This window comes from Porites lutea, chromosome 2 (assembly GCF_958299795.1).
Source record: "Porites lutea chromosome 2, jaPorLute2.1, whole genome shotgun sequence".
Taxonomy (NCBI): Eukaryota; Metazoa; Cnidaria; class Anthozoa; order Scleractinia; family Poritidae; genus Porites; species Porites lutea.
Genome location: NC_133202.1, coordinates 26,934,057 through 26,953,347, shown reverse-complemented (window position 1 = coordinate 26,953,347; position 19,291 = coordinate 26,934,057). Strand labels below are relative to the sequence as shown.

The window sequence follows — 19,291 nt, the reverse complement described above, 5'->3', positions numbered from 1 at the left end:
GAGCACTTTGAGACCGCCATCTTAATTCTTCACAATTTTTTCGTCTTTTATTACGGCTACAGGTGTTTGGAAACATTATATTAAATATCTTCATGATTCAAATGCTGTGTACAGTGATGCAGCTGTTTAAGGGTTCACAATTTAGTGTGGATGCTACTTCAAGATATTTCTGACCGAATTCGGCTATCGCTAACGGTACTGACGCACGTATTTATGAGTTGTGTTTCACCCGCTTCAAGGTAGAGTATCAGAAAAGATCGTATATTTTCAAAGCTCTTCCAGTGAAGCAATAATTGATATTTAGATATGGACTTTAATTCGAAAGTATGCGGCCTATAAAATGTGGTTTTACAAGTTTGAAAGGCAGCTTATATTTTTGAAAGCTGTACCGAGTATTGTTAATCCTGTAAACAAGCTTTAGAAATATTATTCTCTCGCTTACAAAGTTTAACAGACCTTTGTTGTTCCGGCAAAACAAAAAAAAAAAGAATAATAAGTGAACAACATGATACATCCTTCCTGTATACTAAGCATTATAGTTATTGAAACGTATTTTATTTAGTAAAGATGCGTAACTTAAGTGGAAACAGTAGCGTTCGGGAATAAAATTGGAAGAAGCTAGTTGACGCAATAATTAGATACAGTTTTACTGAGTGAAGTAACATGATATGAGCACAAAATATATTTCGGCAGTTTGATAATTTTCTTGGAAGTTAATCAAATGTTAGGCTACCTTGACGTTGCATGAAACATAATTTAATTGCAGATGTTGTAATGAAGCCTAGGTGATTTCTTAAAATCTTTTGAGAAATTTTTGTAGTGAACAATTTGCGTTTTTTTACGTACGAATTGTAAAAGGGCCGAAGATCAACATCTTCACGTGCAAATTGTGTGCATGAGTTATTTTTATAATTCTATTTACTAGATTACTGTGTGATAACTCGAATTCCCTCAAGTACGAACCACGAAGGGTGGCAAAGTCCAACACTTTCACATGCCAGTGGTGTGACTGTACATCTCATGCAGATTGGCTTTTCACAATTATGATAGTCACTCGCTTGAATTATGAAGACCTGTTTCGTTTTGTAACCAATGCCTTAAAAAAGCTCTTGTCTTTTAAAAGCAATAGCTTCTAAAACATGAAGAAATCAAGACTTTAAAGTTAAAGACTGTTTCACTTAGTAGAATGGCACGTGAAAACCTCGTGAATTGTGACGATGCAACCATCTACCACAATGATAAAAATCCTGGTATTTCTTGACTACTCGAATTTGATGTGTCACATTTTGGCTTAAGAAACTCCGAGGAAACCTTAGAGTTTTCCGTCTAATCAACGTTTGGTGAGTAGATATTTATTTAACTTTAACAATTTGTTTAACTTGCACCAAATGTAACAGGGAAAGACAGAGGAAAGTGAATATATAGCATGAGGATCGACGCAGCTGAGCCGGCGTTTCGCGTTTTCTTTTATGTACGGCAATACCCAATTTCGCACAAAAACCCAGTCTACATTTAAGACAAAAAAGGTAGATTCATCACTCTTCGTAAGGTTACACTGAAGCATTCAAAGTAGCTCATGCACGTTTAACGTGCCTATGTTTTTACATTTGTAATTGGCGGAAATCTGACGTCTCAGTCAACAGGGAGCCACTGGGGAATTCAAATTTCAGAGACATAGTTGCAAGCTCTCCTTCCATTTCCTGTCCTGCTGACAGTGGGCCCCGGAGAGCTAGCTTGCATGATATAATTAATGGTTTTTATTGTGTTAAATCTTCTAGTTTGGTCAAACCAACATTGAAAATAAGAGTTTCTGCTTGGTTGATTGCAAGTGAATCATCCAGATGGCCCATAAAGAAGGTAATGCAGACTTATCCAAAGAATCCAAGCATCCCTCTGAATTTCAGATTCATGTTCAACATTTAACAGAGGAAAAATCTGGACTTTGTTGTCAACTGCTATCTGGAAGCAACTACAAAGAAATCAAAGAACTGTTTGCACTAGCCTGGCCAACAGTGTTCTCTTACTTCTTCTATCACATGGTTAATATGATTAGCTTGTTTTTCGCCGGACGTGTTGGTGAAGTCGAATTAGCTGCAGCAACTTTAGCTTTATCTTTTATCAATGTGACAGGACCTTCGCTGTTTATTGGTTTAAGTTCTGCAGTGGAGACACTTTGTTCTCAAGCATTTGGAGCAAAGAATTATCACCTTGTTGGTGTTGTGCTGCAAAGAGGAGTTTGGATTTTAGGATTAACTTGTATCTTAGCCTGGTCACTATGGGTTAATACTGAGTTGCTTTTGTTGCTGATTCAACAAGAAGAGACTATTGCAAGGTTAGTTTGTACTCAGGTAATACTTACCATGTTATGTGATGGAGTCTCGTTTTAATTAACAGATAAAGAAGCCTTGACTGAGCTTTGTATTATGTTGTAAAGCACAGAGGAAGTGACTAGAACACGAAAGTAGTTTAGGGGGAAAAACAAGACATTATTTGGGTATTTCTCCCTACTTCTTAAGTGCTCTAGCCACATCCAGTAAGTGTTTACAACAGAATGGATAGCTTGTGAGCAAGGTCTCCTGGGGTTCCCTGGGGTAAAGGTTAAAAGGAAAAGGACAGCTTGCACTCACATCTCATAAATTTGAATATCTGCATCCCAGAATGGGATCATGATATTTAATCAGGCGAGGATGTAATGTTCCCCTGGGAGAGCTTTGTTGCAGGCTACTAGGCTTAATTAAGACACCTCAATTTCTTCATTTAAGTGAAACCTTTGGAAACCTTTTATGAATATTGCTCTAAAGACAAAATCTCTTTCAAAGATGCAATGCTTTTAAAATAACAGTAGAGCTGGGTTATTTGCTAGTTGCTTTAGCTTCGATTCTTTACAGCGGACAGAAAGGGACTCATACTAGAGTTTATATGGTGGTGGAGGGAAAATAAATTCATGTATGTAGGTGATTTGTACACAATTTGTATGCAAAAAATGTACACAAATCTACTCCATTGTACCTAATGTATGCTTGATGTATACATAAAAAATATACTCAGGAAATGTGATTGATTTTGATGTATTCTTTTTGTATACAGCAGTAAGAGGACGTGTACAAAAAGTATACAACAGATACAAACTGGAAATATGTGATTAATTTTGATGTACAGGTTTCATAGTACAATCAGAAGAAGCATACAAAAAGTATACAACATTCAAGGAATGCATTAACAGGAATAAAAGGATGTGAAAAAAAGTACACAACAGATAATAAAGGCGATCTGTAATAAGTAATGGCAACAGGACTGAGTGGAGTCTAATTCAGTCGGTAATCATACATGAAAGTGATTAAACAGAATTGTGCTCATCCAATTTCTTTGCACGAGTAACTGTATGATTACAGACCCAACTGGACTACACAAGGTTCTGTTACCAATTAATCATAACTATAACAAAATTTAAGATGTGATGTTGAGATTTTATTTGAACTTTTGTTAAACAGGGCTTCTGATATTTCGCGTGGTCGCGGACCCGCGAAATTCAGGTATTTCCGCGAAATCCCGCGAAATTCCCAAAAAACGCGAAATAACGCGAAATCCGCCAGAAATATTTCCAAATACATGTCGGCAAAACATATTTAATACTTATCTTGGCTATTAGACCTGTTTTATTCACCCCCAAACGTCCAAATTTGTCTTGAAACTTCGTCACTGCAACGAGTAAACAACGTCCCAAAACTACCAGGCGTTTTTAGATGAACGTTGCGAGAAACTGGGCACTAACCATAATGTTAATAGAGCAAATGAAACGTAAAACAACGCTGGTCATATCGTCGCAAAATTGATCTTCGCTCATTTCTCTAGCGAACTGTTGTTGAAAGAGCAAATGATTATCCCTGTTAAAAAGAAAGCGTTAAACAACGCTGATCATATCGACGCAAAATTGATCGATTTTAGGTAAATTTGCCCAAAAAAAATCCAGCGAAATTGGCTTTTTTTACTGATTGTTTCTTGCATAATAGTATGTTTCTTGGCGAAGTTTCCCCCCGAAATTTCCGGTGAAATCGGCCGATTTTTCTAAGAATTTGCCTCTGAATATCCTTTGAAATTTGACTTTTTACCGCTAAAATCACGCGTAATCGGCCGATTTTTCTGCGGACTTTGACTTTTCTCACGTGAAATCGGAAGATTTTTCAGCGAATTTCGACTTTTTTCCCGCAAAAATCTCGCGAAAGCAGTCGATTTTTCCGCGAATTTGCCTCTGAAAACCCCGCGAAATTTTGCTTTTTTTTTTCCACGAAATATCAGAAGCCCTGTGAATAGAACTCTGTTCCAAATTAACGTAGGCAACATTGATGCTATACAAAAAGTATATAAATGTATACAAAATGCATAGATCGCAAAGCGCACTCAGGTAACTCATGTACTATACAAAAAGTGTCCAAAAATGTGTACTTTTTGTATAAACTTTAGTTCCAAATGTATACTACAAAATGTATACTTCATAAATGTACACAAGGTATACAATGTGTTCGAATTTGTATACATTTTGCGTGATACATTTTTTTTGCATTTATAGACAAATTTAGTTTGGTGACAAAATTTATTTAGTTGTTCTGGGCATCTTCATTTCAAAACACTTTCAGAAGAACAATATCCTGAATTCAAGGTATGCTACAAAGCTTACAAAATAAAATCTAGTTTTCTCAATGCCAAAGGCTGAAGCAGGCATTTATAGTGGTGGTTTGCCACTGTTTGAATGTTTGTCTTTTGATCTGGCCCCCCAAAGACCTGCCCACAAAAACAAGAACTTAACAATTTTCTGATGTTTCATCTTCTCGCTGCAGCCATATTTTCAGGGCTTTGTTCAATCATGCAAAATTTATCTTTCATGTGCTTTATATACATTTGATGCCGACATGTCTGCCCTGTGCTGACTGGCCAAAACTGACAGCCCTGTCAATGAGGGGAGGGGGCACTGTATGCGGAATTCCAATTCCTGAGACATGACTGCAAGCTCTCCTTCCTCTTCACCCCGCTGAATGGAACACAGTCAAGTCTTCTTTATTTGTTTTATGATTAAGAATTCCCTTAATAAATTCGCCACACATGACTTTCTAATAAATATTTCCAAAACAAACTTTATTTTCAAAGTGAACGAGAGTTTCATCAACATGTTTTACACTCTCATACACGTAAAGTACACTTAAATTAGCTGCCATCAGATTCCTTTTTAGAATGGGCCAAATGATTTGATTGGTTGTTTAAGACAAAAGCTATCAAAGCATTAAAAGCTATCGTAAAGTGAAAGGAGTGAAAAATTCTGTGAATTTGAATGCAGCAGAAATGTACTTAACACCCAAAAAGTCAGCAAAACGCTTTAGGGCCTTGTAAATGCGCGCGATTTCGAGCAAAGCAAACATCAAATAGCGAAAACTATAATTTCTAAATGTTTGCTTTGCTCGAAATCGCGCGCATTTACAAGGCCCTAAATTGTTTTGCTGACTTGCAAGGACCCATCTGTTATAAGGATGCCCAAAATACAGAGATGAATGTCATAGTTTATTAGATATAATCCGTGTAAAGTTTGCTTATCATTTTCGCATAAATTATGACCTACATTTGGAAACCGCTGAATTTCTCGAATTGGGTCTTTGCGATTTTGGTGAAACTCTGTTCAGCGCAAGGCACTAATGCGCACTATGTGTAGCCGAGAGATTTTCACGAAAAAATGCTGGCAACAGCAGATTTTCGACTCAAAACCTCAAAGGGGCGTGGCATTATAACCACGTGACATTTACTCCGGTCGCCAAAAATTTTATGTTATATTGTAGATTGATCTGTATGTTATCCATTCTATGTGTTAGACTTACGATAAAAGTAAAGGTGGGGATACCAGAGAGCTTCAAAGTAGGATGGTACCCCCTAAAAAAAACTGGGTCGAGTCACCTTAAATCTGCCCAAATTGATGTGGCCCATGAAAACCTGGAAATTATTAAGAAGACAATTTAAAAAAACATACTGTATAAATTAAAATACATATTATATTATATAACTGGTGGCAGATGATGTGACAGCTTTTGCTATGTGTTTTGTACCTTAATAAAGCACGCTTTTTCAACCAATCAGAGTGCACATCATATCTTAACTTTAATATAATATTTGTTTTAACTTTTAGGTTGACACAAGACTTTATCCTCATATGTATTCCTGCTCTAATAGTAAGTACATTAACAACAATTATTGCATGCATTTGCAAAACTTCTAGTATAAGTAACTGTCGCACTTTTTTAAAAATAATATTATGATGATATAACTTTTAGGCATCGCCTTTGACAGAGGGTCTCAAATGGTATTTGAAGGCCATTTTTACTTTTCCTTTGGTGGTATTAATAATATTGTCAAATTTGACCTTCTACACTGTATGCTCTTTGTCAGCTTGACTGTCAGCTTTGGTTTCACATCAAAGCTAATTTATTTTCATTAATATGTCTTTGCCTTGTGAAAAGGTATACCTCTGAGAAATATGTATGTGTAATCAAATGGCGAAGAGTGAAATTAGGGAATAATTTCACGCGCGTTTTGTGCAAATCCTAATAATTTCCCTCGCCTAAAGGCTCGGGAAATTATTAGGATTTTGACAAAACGTAAGTGAAATTATTCCCTAATTTCACGAGTATACCATTTGATTACCTATTAATATCATGGGTGACGAATTACCTTAGCAATCAAGGATTTTTGACCTGTTTATCCTGGATCTTATTAATCGATCGTGAACTCCACTCTCTCAAAAGTTTAGATCTGAAATTTGGCTTAAGTTTTCAGAATTTTTCGACAACATACCTCTAAGAAACCTTTTTGATGTGCTCTTTCGTGTGTTCAGGTTTTCTAAAGCGTCTTTTTATGCCCTGACATCTTCATTCATGAGATTTTAAAACTTCGTCGCCATCTTGAAACGGAGACGTACGGCAGGGTGCCATGGCAATTTAGTAATTTCACATGTGAAATTACAAATTAACGCTGAAATTTCTCGCCAAAATTAAGGAGTAATTCGTCACCTATGATATTACAAATGTAACTCCCTCATAAACTTGCACAACAGACTGTCAGTAGCACCTTAGTTTGCCTTTGCCTTATAAACTTTGCATACAATTGAAAAAAACCTTTTTTCATTGTTTCTCAAAAAAGTTTAAGCCCTAATAACCGTTTTTGTTTTGTTTTCTTTTAACAGGGGAATTTTTTATTCATCTTGTTGCAAAGATATCTTCAGACACAGGTGTGTTGAAAGCTAAGTACATGTATGTAAAGGGAATTTTAATCATGTATATGTTCCACTGGTCAAATATGATTTAAGCTAGATTCTCAATATTTCTTTTCCCTCCTAGCCCTAATTCTTAAATAATTAGGGCTAGGATACAAGGGAAGTTTTGAAACAACCTAATGTCAAAATTGCAAACATGAAAATGCTGCCACATGCTGTGTCAAAACTGCTTCAATGTTAGAAAACAGAAAACTAAAAGCGTGATGTGCGAGGTGAAAATTTGAAATGGAGTGGAGACTACACAACCTACGTGTGTAGGTTAAAAAATTTTATAAGTAAACATAGCACGCGTGCTTGCCCTATATAAGTCCTATTGAGCCGCTGTGAACAAAATCTTTATATATGAACACCCATGTGTAAATAAAGATTTTTTCCATGATGATGTGTTCATCTGTGTTTTTGTCTCTTTTCCTAAGTACCCAAAAATCGACAGTAATGATGAAAAACTTTCTAGATTTTTTTGGAATTTAGCTTCCTTTTAGCCACTCAAATTAACAGCAAAAGCGGTGAAGCGATGTTTCGCAAAATTAGCTTAATAGAGCCTGAATGATTCGTTGAAAAGTCTGCCGTAAAGACTGACTTTTAAGAGAATTGGTCTGTGTCGGGAAATATCCAATTTGTAGAAAGTGTCCTTGGTTTTTAACATTTGTGTATCCTTTCCAAAACAAGTTAATTATAAAGTAAGCACAATGGCGAAAAATTATGCACTTTTGTTATCGCCGAACAATTCGCTTGAAGCAGGAAAATTTCTCTTGCAATAAAAAGACAAATTGCTCAAGAAGACATAAATTTATTACACACAAAAACAACTGCTGCCAGGTCTTCTCAAGAAGCTGTAATGATCAGCCGTTGTTTGTTAATGAATATAAGTTTAAAGTAGGATTACAGTCATCTTTCCTAAAAAACAAGTTTTCTGGATTTCGCCGAGAAAAACATTTTTCAGCAAATCCATACCATACTCCATGACTTCTTAAGAACATGTGAGTATTTTAACTTTCGGTGGACTTTTAAGACCCTTTTACGTTTGTTTCCGCTTAGTCTCCATTGATCGTTAACGAATAAATAAGCAAATCTTATTTCTCAGTTTTATAGAAAGAATTTTCATTCAAACCAGACGATTGTGGCGTATTTGTAATTGGCCAATAGAAGCATTTGTTATTGTGTTGCGCGTTACGAGAATTTTGCAGTTAATCAAAAAGCAAACATTTTTGTCAGCTATGTTATAAAAGAGTTTGCTCATGCTTTTAGCTGTGTGTATATCAAGTTATGGATGCACTTGGGAAGTTTGGAGAGCACTCAAGAAGCTAGAGTTGCTTTCGGCTGCACCTCTAGTAATTCTTACGCACCTTTTGTGCTCTCCAAACTTCCCGCGTGCATCCATAACTCGATATATGCGTGCTAAGCATGAACAAATTCTAAATTTGACCTGTAACATATAATAAGCAGGCCACTGCTGCACCTCATTAAAACAGCCACATTCTTATGCTCCCTGTAAAGGCTGAATTAAAGGAGATCTACTTAAATTGCTATTTTTTGCTTATAGGGCATTGTGAAACCTATACTTTATGTGTGTGTAATTGCTAATGGGATACAAATTGGTCTCAATGCCCTGATGGCAATGGTGCTAAAGCTAGGATTCCGGTAAGTTACATATCCACTAGGAACCTATAAATACCTTTTTGTATCTGGGGGGTGGGGGGGTAGGGTGCCTTATATTCACCAGGTAGGAAATTAGGGAAAGCATTTCAAAACAAGCTATAAACCTAGCTGTGCTTATCAAAATACTTTTTGAATTTACTCGCTTTTTTAAGCATTTCAGGACGTCATAAAAAATTGAATTTCTTTCAATACAATTAAGCCAGAGGAGGCTAATATCCACTGAGGCGGGGGGGGGCTTATAACTGGATGTATTTTTTTGGTTTACAGGTAGTTGGGCCTATAACTGAGGTGAGGTGCTTATCAGTAGGGGGGGAGAGGGGGCTTCTAAGCGAAATTTTATGCGATAACAGTGGTCATCACAATAAATTTTTATCCTCTGAGTGGAACCAGAGCTTCCAGGTACAGTCCAACCCTCCTTTTTTTAATATTTCCCCCGCAGCCAAAACCCAAAATCCTTTCTTTGGCCTTTCTTTGCTCCAAAACCCAACGGAAACGCTTGCTACACAAGCTACAAATTTAGTTTTTGGGACATCATCACCGACTTCTCTTTACTTTTCTTGCCCCAGTGTAGGTGCTTTTAACGGGGTTCAACTGTACCACTTTGAGGGTAAACCCAACCTAAACCACTCAGGTGAAAGCTTGGTCTATAACGTGGGTAGCCGTAAATACTTAACAATTAATGAATGAGGCTGAGTATCTTAATAACACCCTCCGAGATCTCCATAATTCTTCATATGATACGAAAGCCGAATTCAATAATTGTTTTATTATTCAGTCAAAATAATTCTTAGTTTCAAAACATGGCTAAAACATGCTTACCTCCATCGATCCATCGATGCTAAGTTCATCTTCGATAGTGCATGTTTAGGTTTGTCCAGCTCCGCAAATATTCTCCAAATAGCAGATTTCACCCTTCGAATTGTCTTCTTGCTGTTCTTGCTATGTTTTTAGTTATTTTTTCGCCTAGTTCTTACTCTTTAAACGAGTGAAATGTCCGCCATTTTTCAAGTTCACAACCAAAACAACTCAACCTCGTGCCCAGTTCTTCTCAGTTAATGGTGCCTTAACCTGCACGAACGCTGCATTTTTGACGTCATTTTCTCGTTAAACACAAAATTCTTCCAAATTTGGTCATCATAAACTGGTTATGGTGAATTATGCGCGTGCTTTTAGCCAATCAGAATTGGGGAAGTATTTTGAATGAATAATAATAAGATTTAATGCCTCCACTGTGATGCATTCTGATTCTAGTCAAGCACTCAGACATGTGAATCTTCTTTTAATTTGACAGGGGAGTGGCCATTAGCTGGGCTCTGACTGTATGTATCTTAACTAGTTTGCTGTTTGCTTACATGAAGGTCTTTAAGCTCCATATAAAGACTTGGCCAGGTGAATTTGATATCATGAAGTCCTAGTTACTCAAAAGTTTTGACTTGTTTACCAATTAAATAATGATTTGTCCAGTGCTTTTAATGTACAACCTGTGGCTCTAGTAAATTATAGAAGATATATTGTGTAGCCGTTCAGTGATACAAAATTTCTCTTTGTGATGAAAAATATCTCACAGTTCAGCACTGTGAACAAGTGAGTGACAATTAAAACAAGAGAACATTCTTATCTCGAAGTGGCCGCGCAGTGTGTTCTATATAATAATATGTATGTGTTACATACTATTATTGCCATTGCATTGTTTCCTGAGACTAGAAACTTTGTTCCATTTTTTCTCTTTTTATCCTTGTTTATGAATAGGTACTGCATGGCAACAAGCCCCCTAGGGGAACCCTGTGATAGACTATAATAGGCGTACAGAATGATACTCGCGGAAAAGTTTTGGTCTGATCTTAAAATCTCGGAAGCGTTTTTGATGGGTCTCTTTTTTGGGTGATTTTTGCGACTCAGAGTCTTGAATTTTTTTGCCGACGGGTCTCGGAGTCTCGGATTTGTCTTTTTATCCTAATTCCGTTTGGTCTTCAGGAGTCGAATTTTTCAGCGTTCATGGGTACAGCTTATTAAATGAACTAAATTAGTAGATTAAGACAGTAAACAAGACAAAGCAGTATGCTTGTGGGCTTCCGCTAGCTTCCATTGGTGTTTTCGGTCATTTTTTAAGCTTTATTTGCACCCTTATCTGATGTTTTTTTGGCGCTTAGTCTCGGCTTTGATATTTTAGAAGTAATGTCTTGAGCTCGCATTTGATAAAAACACTTGAGTCTCAGTCTTGAATTTGGCAACCAGGGTCTCGCAAAGTCTCAAGTTTACCAGTATACTCCTGGTGAGCATGCTGCTAAAAGCTACAAAAACCAGAGATAACTTGCTCAGCCTTGTCGCCCCATTAACTAATTGTCCACTTTTGCTTGCTTTATTATACCCAATGCATTCATCAAGTTAATAATTAACTTGCTGCCGACTTTTTTATGATTGTATATTTATTAAAAGGACCTCGATTGTTGGTCTTGTACCATTCAGGTTGGACAACTGAAAGCTTGTTGAACTGGTCACAGTTTTTTAAACTTGCTGTCTCAGGGATGTTCATGACCTGTGTTGAGATTTGGAGCTTTCAAAGTGGAGCATTTTTGACAGGTGTGTTCCCTTCACTTATGTCGCTCATCGGTTATTCAGTCGTAGTCATACAATGCACCAGTGTATAAGGTTGATAGCTTATTTGGTAAAGTGCTGGTCTCTCAACTAGTGAGGTCAAGCTCAAACCCAACCACTATCAACCATTGCATGCACTTTAATAATCTGATAAGATCATAACAAGCTGAAAGATTCGCGGAAAGGTATTACATGGCCGCCGAGATACGAAATTTCTCTTCGAGTGTTGAAAAATATTTCACTCGTTCGCTGCGCTCACTCGTGAAATATTTTTTTTTAACACGAGAAGTGAAATTTCGTATCTACAAGCGGCCATGTAATGTTCTATTTATTATATAAACACCAATGAAATACCAAACCATTTCACTTTAATACTGAGTTTTTTCGGTGTGAAAGGCGCGATTTATTATGTAGCCATAGCAAAGGTGATCCTTTCACATGTGAATTAGATAACGTGTTATTTTCACATGTGAAGATATCAAGTTTTCGCGCGAAAGCTCACCTGGTATTTCATTGGTGGTTATATAATAAATTCTATTGTTCCCTGGAGGGGTTCTTGTTATTGTTGCTGCGTGTGTATGATGACTTGACCCGTCCCCTCCCTGCAAAACCCAGCCCCATTGAAGGGGGAGTGGACCACGCAACACCATCTGGGTGAGCCGTCTGCCATTTTGTCTTTCTTCAACGGAGAAAGCCCATTCTTTAATTGAGGTGCCACAGGCAGCCCATTAACGCGTTATATGCATTCTTGTTTATGCGTTGCTTACACTAATTTGCTAACCTGGTTTTCAAAAATCTAGATAGAAATGTAAATTGAGAAAGATATAGTGATCGATATTATTTGAACATGGGAGAAGACAGCAGGTACAGCACCGTAGCTGACAGGATTTGAACGACAGATCTTCCAAACACTGGGCGGAGCTCTTTCGAACCTAGCTGTGGAAAAATGTCATATATGAGGTTCATAAGTGACATTTTTCACTCTAAGGATCATGCAGCAATGTTGGAGGCGTACCCTATGGTGATAATTAAAAATAGGTGATAAGCTTTAAGCTTGGTAGTAAATGAGAGATTACATGTAACTGTTGGTGTCTGCAGTTGTTGTTGTTGTTTTCTGTATTAACTAGTGCTATCGTTGTTTTCTTTCTAAGGGACCCTTGGTGAAGTGCAGTTGGCATCGTTTGGAATTCTTTTTAGTTGGGCAGCCTTTGTATTTATGGTAAGGGTAACTTTTTTTAAATCTTACTCTTTTTCATGGATCTAAATATCTATCGCCACTCTATGTTAGAAAAATTCCAGTAAGGGGTCTTTCGATCCCTCTTCTGGGCCCAGTTGTTCAAAAGCTGCGGGATAACGCAAGGGTTTCCTTAATACTGATCCGCTGGATTAGTGAACTTTGTTATATAGAGCGGTTTTCACTTGACTGTCGTAAAACCAAAACCAAAGTAAATACACTAGCCAACCAAAGGGCGTAGTAAAACCAAAACCAAAACCAAAACCAATCCCTTTCGACAGTCAAGTGAAAACCGCTCTATTAATGACATCCATAAATCTTCCAAAGAATTTATTTTTTATTTATTCGCAGATGATACAAGTCTAACCTATGCAAATGACAACTAACGTACTCTTGAACTAACTGTCAACAATGAGCTTGAGAAAGTAAGTGAATGGCTTAATGCTAACAAACTAACGCTCAACGTCAAAAAGTCTAATTATGTCATTTTTCGTCCGCGCCAAAAAACAATACCTTTCATTCCTCAAATTAAGATTTTTAATCCAACTTTAAATACTTGAGTAATTCTAGAGATGAAGGACTTTGTTAAATATTTGGGTATAATGATTGATTCTGAACTATCATGGAAGCATCATATTGACTTTGTCTGTCACAAAATTAGTAGATTGGTTGGAATAATTGCTAAAATGAGGCATTACATTCCACGGCATCTTCTTTTGAATTTATATCATGCACTTATTGCTCCTTACTTAAATTATGGTATCTGTGCATGAGGCAACTGTCCACAGACCTACCTCAATAAGATACTTATTCTGCAAAAACGTGCTCTGCGTTTGATTTATTTTTCCTAAACCCAGAGACCATGCAATTCCTTTTTTTATTGAATCAAACTGCCTTCCTTTGCAGTCTTTGTTCTTTCAACAGTTAAGCTATTTAATGTATGACGTTCATGCTAAGACAGCTCCTAAAAGTCTTCTCGATAAGTTTGCGAAAATCAATACAAAACATCATTATAATACACGATTATCTGCAAAAGAATGTTTCTCTGTCAAATTCTCTAGAACTGAAAAAATGAAAAAATCTTTTACTAGAATTGGTGTGTCTATCTGGAATTCTATTCCACTTTCTGTTAAGACCTTCAACATACCTAATTTTCGTAAAAAAACTAAATACCTACTCCTTAATGTTCTAGGTAATGAAGATAATTATTTGAATGTGAATTATTTAAGAGAATATTTTGTGAAGTTAACCTGATATGTTGTATTTAGTAAAATCCAACTAGTGGTCTGTTATCAATGCTGCGTTCTGATTGGTTGAGCTACTACTGGGCTATATATAATATAGCCCCCTAGTGGCGAAAAGCGCGGGCTTTTTGGCGGCAAAAAAGGATTAAAGTCTAGCTTTAACTAGCTAATTTTTTTTTATTCTCGATATTTTTGACCAACTAGTTGCATTTTACTAAAACAATTATTCCTCTCGCCCTCATGGCCTTTGAGTCAATATCCCATTCGGCCTTCAGCCTCATGGGCTATTGACTCAGAGCCATGAGGGCGAGAGGAATAATTGTTAAATACCTCCACCTGTAATTTTAGTCCTTTTCAAATAACAAAATACCCTGTACTTGAATTTATATGTAAGGTGTTTCTATCTGTATGTTTTTGTATTTCTTTTCTTTTCTTTTTTCTTATGTAATTTAATAACGTCTTTATTTAAAGTCTTGTCCTGCCTAGATTAGCATTATAGATATTTACAGCACATAAAATTGTAACCTTTATATTTCTTTAAATAAATACATTGTTGTTGTTCTTAGTTGTTGTTGTTGTTAGTAGTTATCCGGTGGATATCGTTATCCAACATTTGAACAACCGAGACCTGGAAGTCACTTTGGTGTTTTGCAAGAGTCCTCCTACGCACCCCCTCTCTGGCACTGAATTGAAATCTGAGTGTGTCTATTGTAGATACCACTGGGATTGAGTGTTGCTGCTGGGGTTCGTGTTGGAAATTTCCTTGGTGCTGGCAACCCAAAGGCAGTAAAAAAGACGATTAAAGTGGCCCTGGGATTAATAGGTAAACGCGTTTAATACAACTGGGTTTAAAATATTAGACTACAAGTAGTCCCCTCATTTACCTTAGGGATAGTAAAGCGAGCGAAAGACGCGAGTGCGCGTGGAAATCGCCATCTGCGAGGAAGGTGCCGCGATTTTCACTCGCACTCGCGAATATTGCTCACTCATCATCCCTGGGGTAAACGAGGGACCGAAGCTTACTATATATACGCTTTTCCTGTCCTTTTCTTATTTCTCTGTTTTCTTTGTTTCCCCGTCTAGTTTATTAAAGCAAGCTAGTAACGCGTTTTGGTTAGTAAAAGAGGCGACTCGGAAGAAGAAAATTCAAGTTTTACCAATAGTAGTCGAGCCTATGACTTTCTTGCCACAGTTGTTCAATCAAGATATAGCGTTATCCACTGGATTAGTCACTATTCAGGGGATAAGTATTAGCAAGAAACCAATTGCGTTATCCGCCTGATAGTGACTTATCTGGGCCGAGTTGTTCAAAGCTGGGTTAAGATAACCCAGGGTTAGTGCGAGATTTGAATTCAGATTTGAAAGCTTAAAAAGCATTTCAGCTTTAATTCTTTTCGTCTACAAGTTGATGATTGGAAGCTCTAAAAATAGCACAGAAAATTATCCAAGAAAATGCTTTTGAACACAAGAAAAAGAAACCCGGTTTAAATTTAACCCCTGGTTAAGCGCAAATCGGCCTTCGAACAACTAGGCCCTGGTGAATAGTGCTATTCAACTGTTGAACAACTGGGTTCCGGTTAGTATAGTCTTGATGCTCCACACCTGGAACCTGAACTCAGACAGAATCGATGGTTACAGTGGGCTCAATCTCCAGCCTTTGGTGTCTCGATGTGCCCTTCGGGAGTACCGAATCCGCATCGAGACACCAAGGCTGAAGACTGTGCCTATGGTTGTAGGAGCTATGGCTATTTCAGGTGATTCCCTGGTTTTACACTGCGCATCTCTTACTGCGCATAACAAGACATTCTCGGAGACCCAGGGGCAGTCAGTCGAGCGGGGAGAAAAGGCGCGACGTAAGTTTTCAAGCACGGGCGGAAGAGCCCCTGGGTACCTACTCTCACCGGACCATTTCCATACGGTCAAGCGAATACTGGCTCCTGATTGGGCACAAAAAATTCTTTGTATTGTTGTGCCCAATCGGCGAACAGCGTCTCCTGAGTTCTTTTCGTGAGTTCGTACATGACGGCTATTGACTCGATCACGGCTTGTCTGGCTCATGCACCAAAGAAATGCACGTAGTCAGGAAACTTTCAGTTTGATATAAACTCTCCATTTCAAAATACTGTCTACCCGAAAACTAAAGACGCTTTTCCGAAAATACAAGCTTGAGCTTACAACAGGTATTCACGGTTACATCGATCACGTCTTCGTAAATATTAGGGAGTTTAAGATGCCACGACAACTGACAGCCACGAAAACGTCGCATAAAATATGAAGTCACATTTTTTCAGTCTCTATCGCGATTATTCCAACTCGCTTACTTTGTTAAATGCAAGCGAACTCTTCTGGAGCTGAATTTCTATCAACCATATCCAAGTTCATAAAGAGAAAGAAAGTTTTGTCACTCATTGCTTGTTTACGTCCTTCACAAAACGTGAAACTAGGCATTTTCATGTGGTAGTCCTGCAGTGACGGCAAAGAAATGTAAAAGCGTGATGCACGTGCAAAGTTGTTGTTTTGCTTTGTCAAGCTGTAAATGTTTTTGATTTCTTGTCGCCGCCGCATCTTAAACTTCTTATTATTTACGATACATTGTGATCCCGCAGAAACAGAATTTTCTCAGTGCAAATTGAATTGCTCCTGCTGATAGCGTCCGAAACATCGACTCATCGGTAGTTCCTTTGTCTGGTTAGGAAAGCTTGGTGAAAGAACCGGGCAACTGTGGCGAGATAATAGCCGTCGTGTACGAACTCACGAAAAGTACTCAGGAGAAATTGTTCGCCGATTGGGCACAATAATACAAAGCATTTTTTGTGCCCAATCAGGAGCCAGCATTCGCTTGACCGTTTGGAAATGGTCCGGTGAGAGTAGGTACCCAGGGGCTCTTACGCCCGTGCTTGAAAACTTTCGTCGCGCCTTTTCTCCCGGCCCGACTGACTGCCCCTGGGTCTCCGAGGATGATAACAAGATGGCCTCCGTAAAAAAGAGCATGTGAAGTAACATTATTAAAATGAAGTTGACTGAAGAGAAACGCTATTGCATTTTTTGCTTGCGGTTGTTTCTTGCCGAGGTGAGACTCTATTTGGTGGGAATGTGCCTAACGTAAGCAGTACGCGTGTTGCTGAGTTCGACTTCCTCACGGAGAACCTCGATAGTGGATGTTTCATTTGTACTTATTCACTTTGATTTTCATTTAAACGCTTTCTTTATCACATCGTGTCCTTAATGTAGTATCTCGATGAAAATTCTGTTACAACGGATTTTTTAATACTTTCTTCCCCCTTTCGCCTACATTCTATTTTGAAACTCGCCCCAGTCCTCTCTCAAAAATCAAGGAAAATGCATTTGGTGCGCACTTTCTGCAGCTCTACCGCAAAAACGAGTACGGTGACCCCCATTTTTTATTTCATGATTTTAATAAGAACAGTGCTTCCTTTTGGTGAGAAAAAAAATTGGCACAAATCTATGTTCAGTTTTTTGGCAATTTTACTAAATTGTACGGATTGAGCCATCACGGGTCGAAAAGCGCGCGTCCAATTTAACTCTACTTTGGAGCGTAAAGGAAAAACAAGGGCATTACAAGGCATTTTTCTGGTACGTAAGTGGATAAACAATACATTAAAGTCAAATTCTGTGCGATACCACATGCATCATTGAAAAGATCTTTCCTTTTTGTCTAGTTTTGGGCTGCGCGCGGTTTTTGTCAAAGGGTCCAAAATAGCCGTATTTGTCAGCATTGTGACGTCAAATCGAGCACGGTGACCCCCACTTTTTATAACCTTTTTATCATCTTCTTGACTTGTTACATCAGTGTACCGAGTTTCATCTACAATCTATGTTAGGTTCTTTTACTAGGGAATCACCTTAACTAGGTTCATGTGCGTAGGACGTACTCACTATCGTACTGCTTAACAACAATCCTTTGAATTTCCATACGTATTCATTAATTTTTGCTTCTATCTGACAGTTTCTGTAGAACTTATCATACTTACGGTCTTCCTTGGACTTGGAGATATAAGTGGTCGTGTCTTCACCAGCAGTAGGTTTGTAAATACCATATACGCGTTTATTATCTATCTGCATTTTAGTTATTAAACAGGAAACGCAGGAAATGAGTGCAAATTTCCCACGACATTTTGTACAGTTGGTTATTTGTATACAGTAAGAGCAAACCTGTTTGACAGGTCGCCGAGCTCATCAGTGTTAAAATCTCCGGTCCCAACAAAAATCAAAATTGGTTATGTTTTCTAGCATTTACCGCGAGGAGTTTATACTACCGGGTATTTTCCCAACTTTTACCTAGCATTTGAAAACTGGTTTACCAGTCGTACACTAAGAAAGTGCTGTACGGTAAGAGAAACGAAATGGGTTGACTCCTGCTCCAATTGACGACTTCATCAAGTAAGAGTAAACTGTAAACAAAAATGGTTCAGCAAGTAATAAAAGCGAGAAAAATTTTATCTGACTTGAATGCCATCTGAACAAGATGATGTTCCTTTATTGGCGAGGCACGTGTACCAATGAGGTCGTTTTTGTAAGCTTTTTTAAAGGCTTTTTTAAAAATAAGCTCAATGCAATCAAGACGTCCCCGCGCGAGTTTGACCAAACAGTTGTTATGCTCGAGTTCTTTAGCGAAGGATGTGGCCGCCATTATAAGCTGTGGAGAACTATCGGAGTTATTTGGTAGATGTGTTTGTGTTACTAGGAAAAAACCAGTCAGATCAGATGAGAGAGAAATGCATAGCAAGTGCCAGTTACAATAATTAGTATGTACTTTGTTTGTGTGGCTTGAATAATCAATTTCATTGGTTATTAAACGCTGAAAATTCCTGATAAAATAGGCGATCATTCATTTTGTTTTTTACCTCTGTCTGCGTCTTACAAAAGTGTTTTTTTTTTTAAATTTTACACGTAGACATTTTCATTTCTTTCAGTGATGTTTTAGTTGTGTACAAGAGGAACATTCTTATCGTTTCAGTCATGTTTTTCTTTGATGGAATTCAGGTACATGTGACTGTCTGCTTACTTTGAACTGACCAATGTAAGGCTTTGGGTAATAAGTTTACAGTCGAGTTGATTAGTAAGTCTGATTTTAGTTGCCACTGTTATTAAAAGTACATTGGGCTGATATCCATTTAACCATTTAAGGGGAGAATAGTCCATTTTGCATAGTTTTCCAGACACTCGCTGTAAAGCTTAATGCTAGCCTATTTAAGAAGAAATTTCGATTCATTTTTAGCTCCCACAGCT

At 37.7% G+C, this 19,291-nt stretch overlaps 1 protein-coding gene across 1 annotated transcript in view; it reads left to right on the top strand.

The window, feature by feature from the left end:
* LOC140928159 (multidrug and toxin extrusion protein 2-like) overlaps nt 1-19,291 on the top strand; it is a 39,377-nt gene that overhangs the window by 8,029 nt on the left and 12,057 nt on the right. Inside the window, exons 2-11 of the mRNA XM_073377866.1 lie at nt 1,779-2,332; nt 6,167-6,209; nt 7,220-7,264; nt 8,853-8,950; nt 10,260-10,357; nt 11,435-11,548; nt 12,715-12,782; nt 14,756-14,864; nt 18,009-18,084; nt 18,976-19,045. Of these exons, the coding sequence (XP_073233967.1) occupies nt 1,842-2,332; nt 6,167-6,209; nt 7,220-7,264; nt 8,853-8,950; nt 10,260-10,357; nt 11,435-11,548; nt 12,715-12,782; nt 14,756-14,864; nt 18,009-18,084; nt 18,976-19,045 (1,212 nt within the window). The 5' untranslated portion in view covers nt 1,779-1,841. The remainder of the gene's footprint in view (nt 1-1,778; nt 2,333-6,166; nt 6,210-7,219; nt 7,265-8,852; nt 8,951-10,259; nt 10,358-11,434; nt 11,549-12,714; nt 12,783-14,755; nt 14,865-18,008; nt 18,085-18,975; nt 19,046-19,291) is intronic.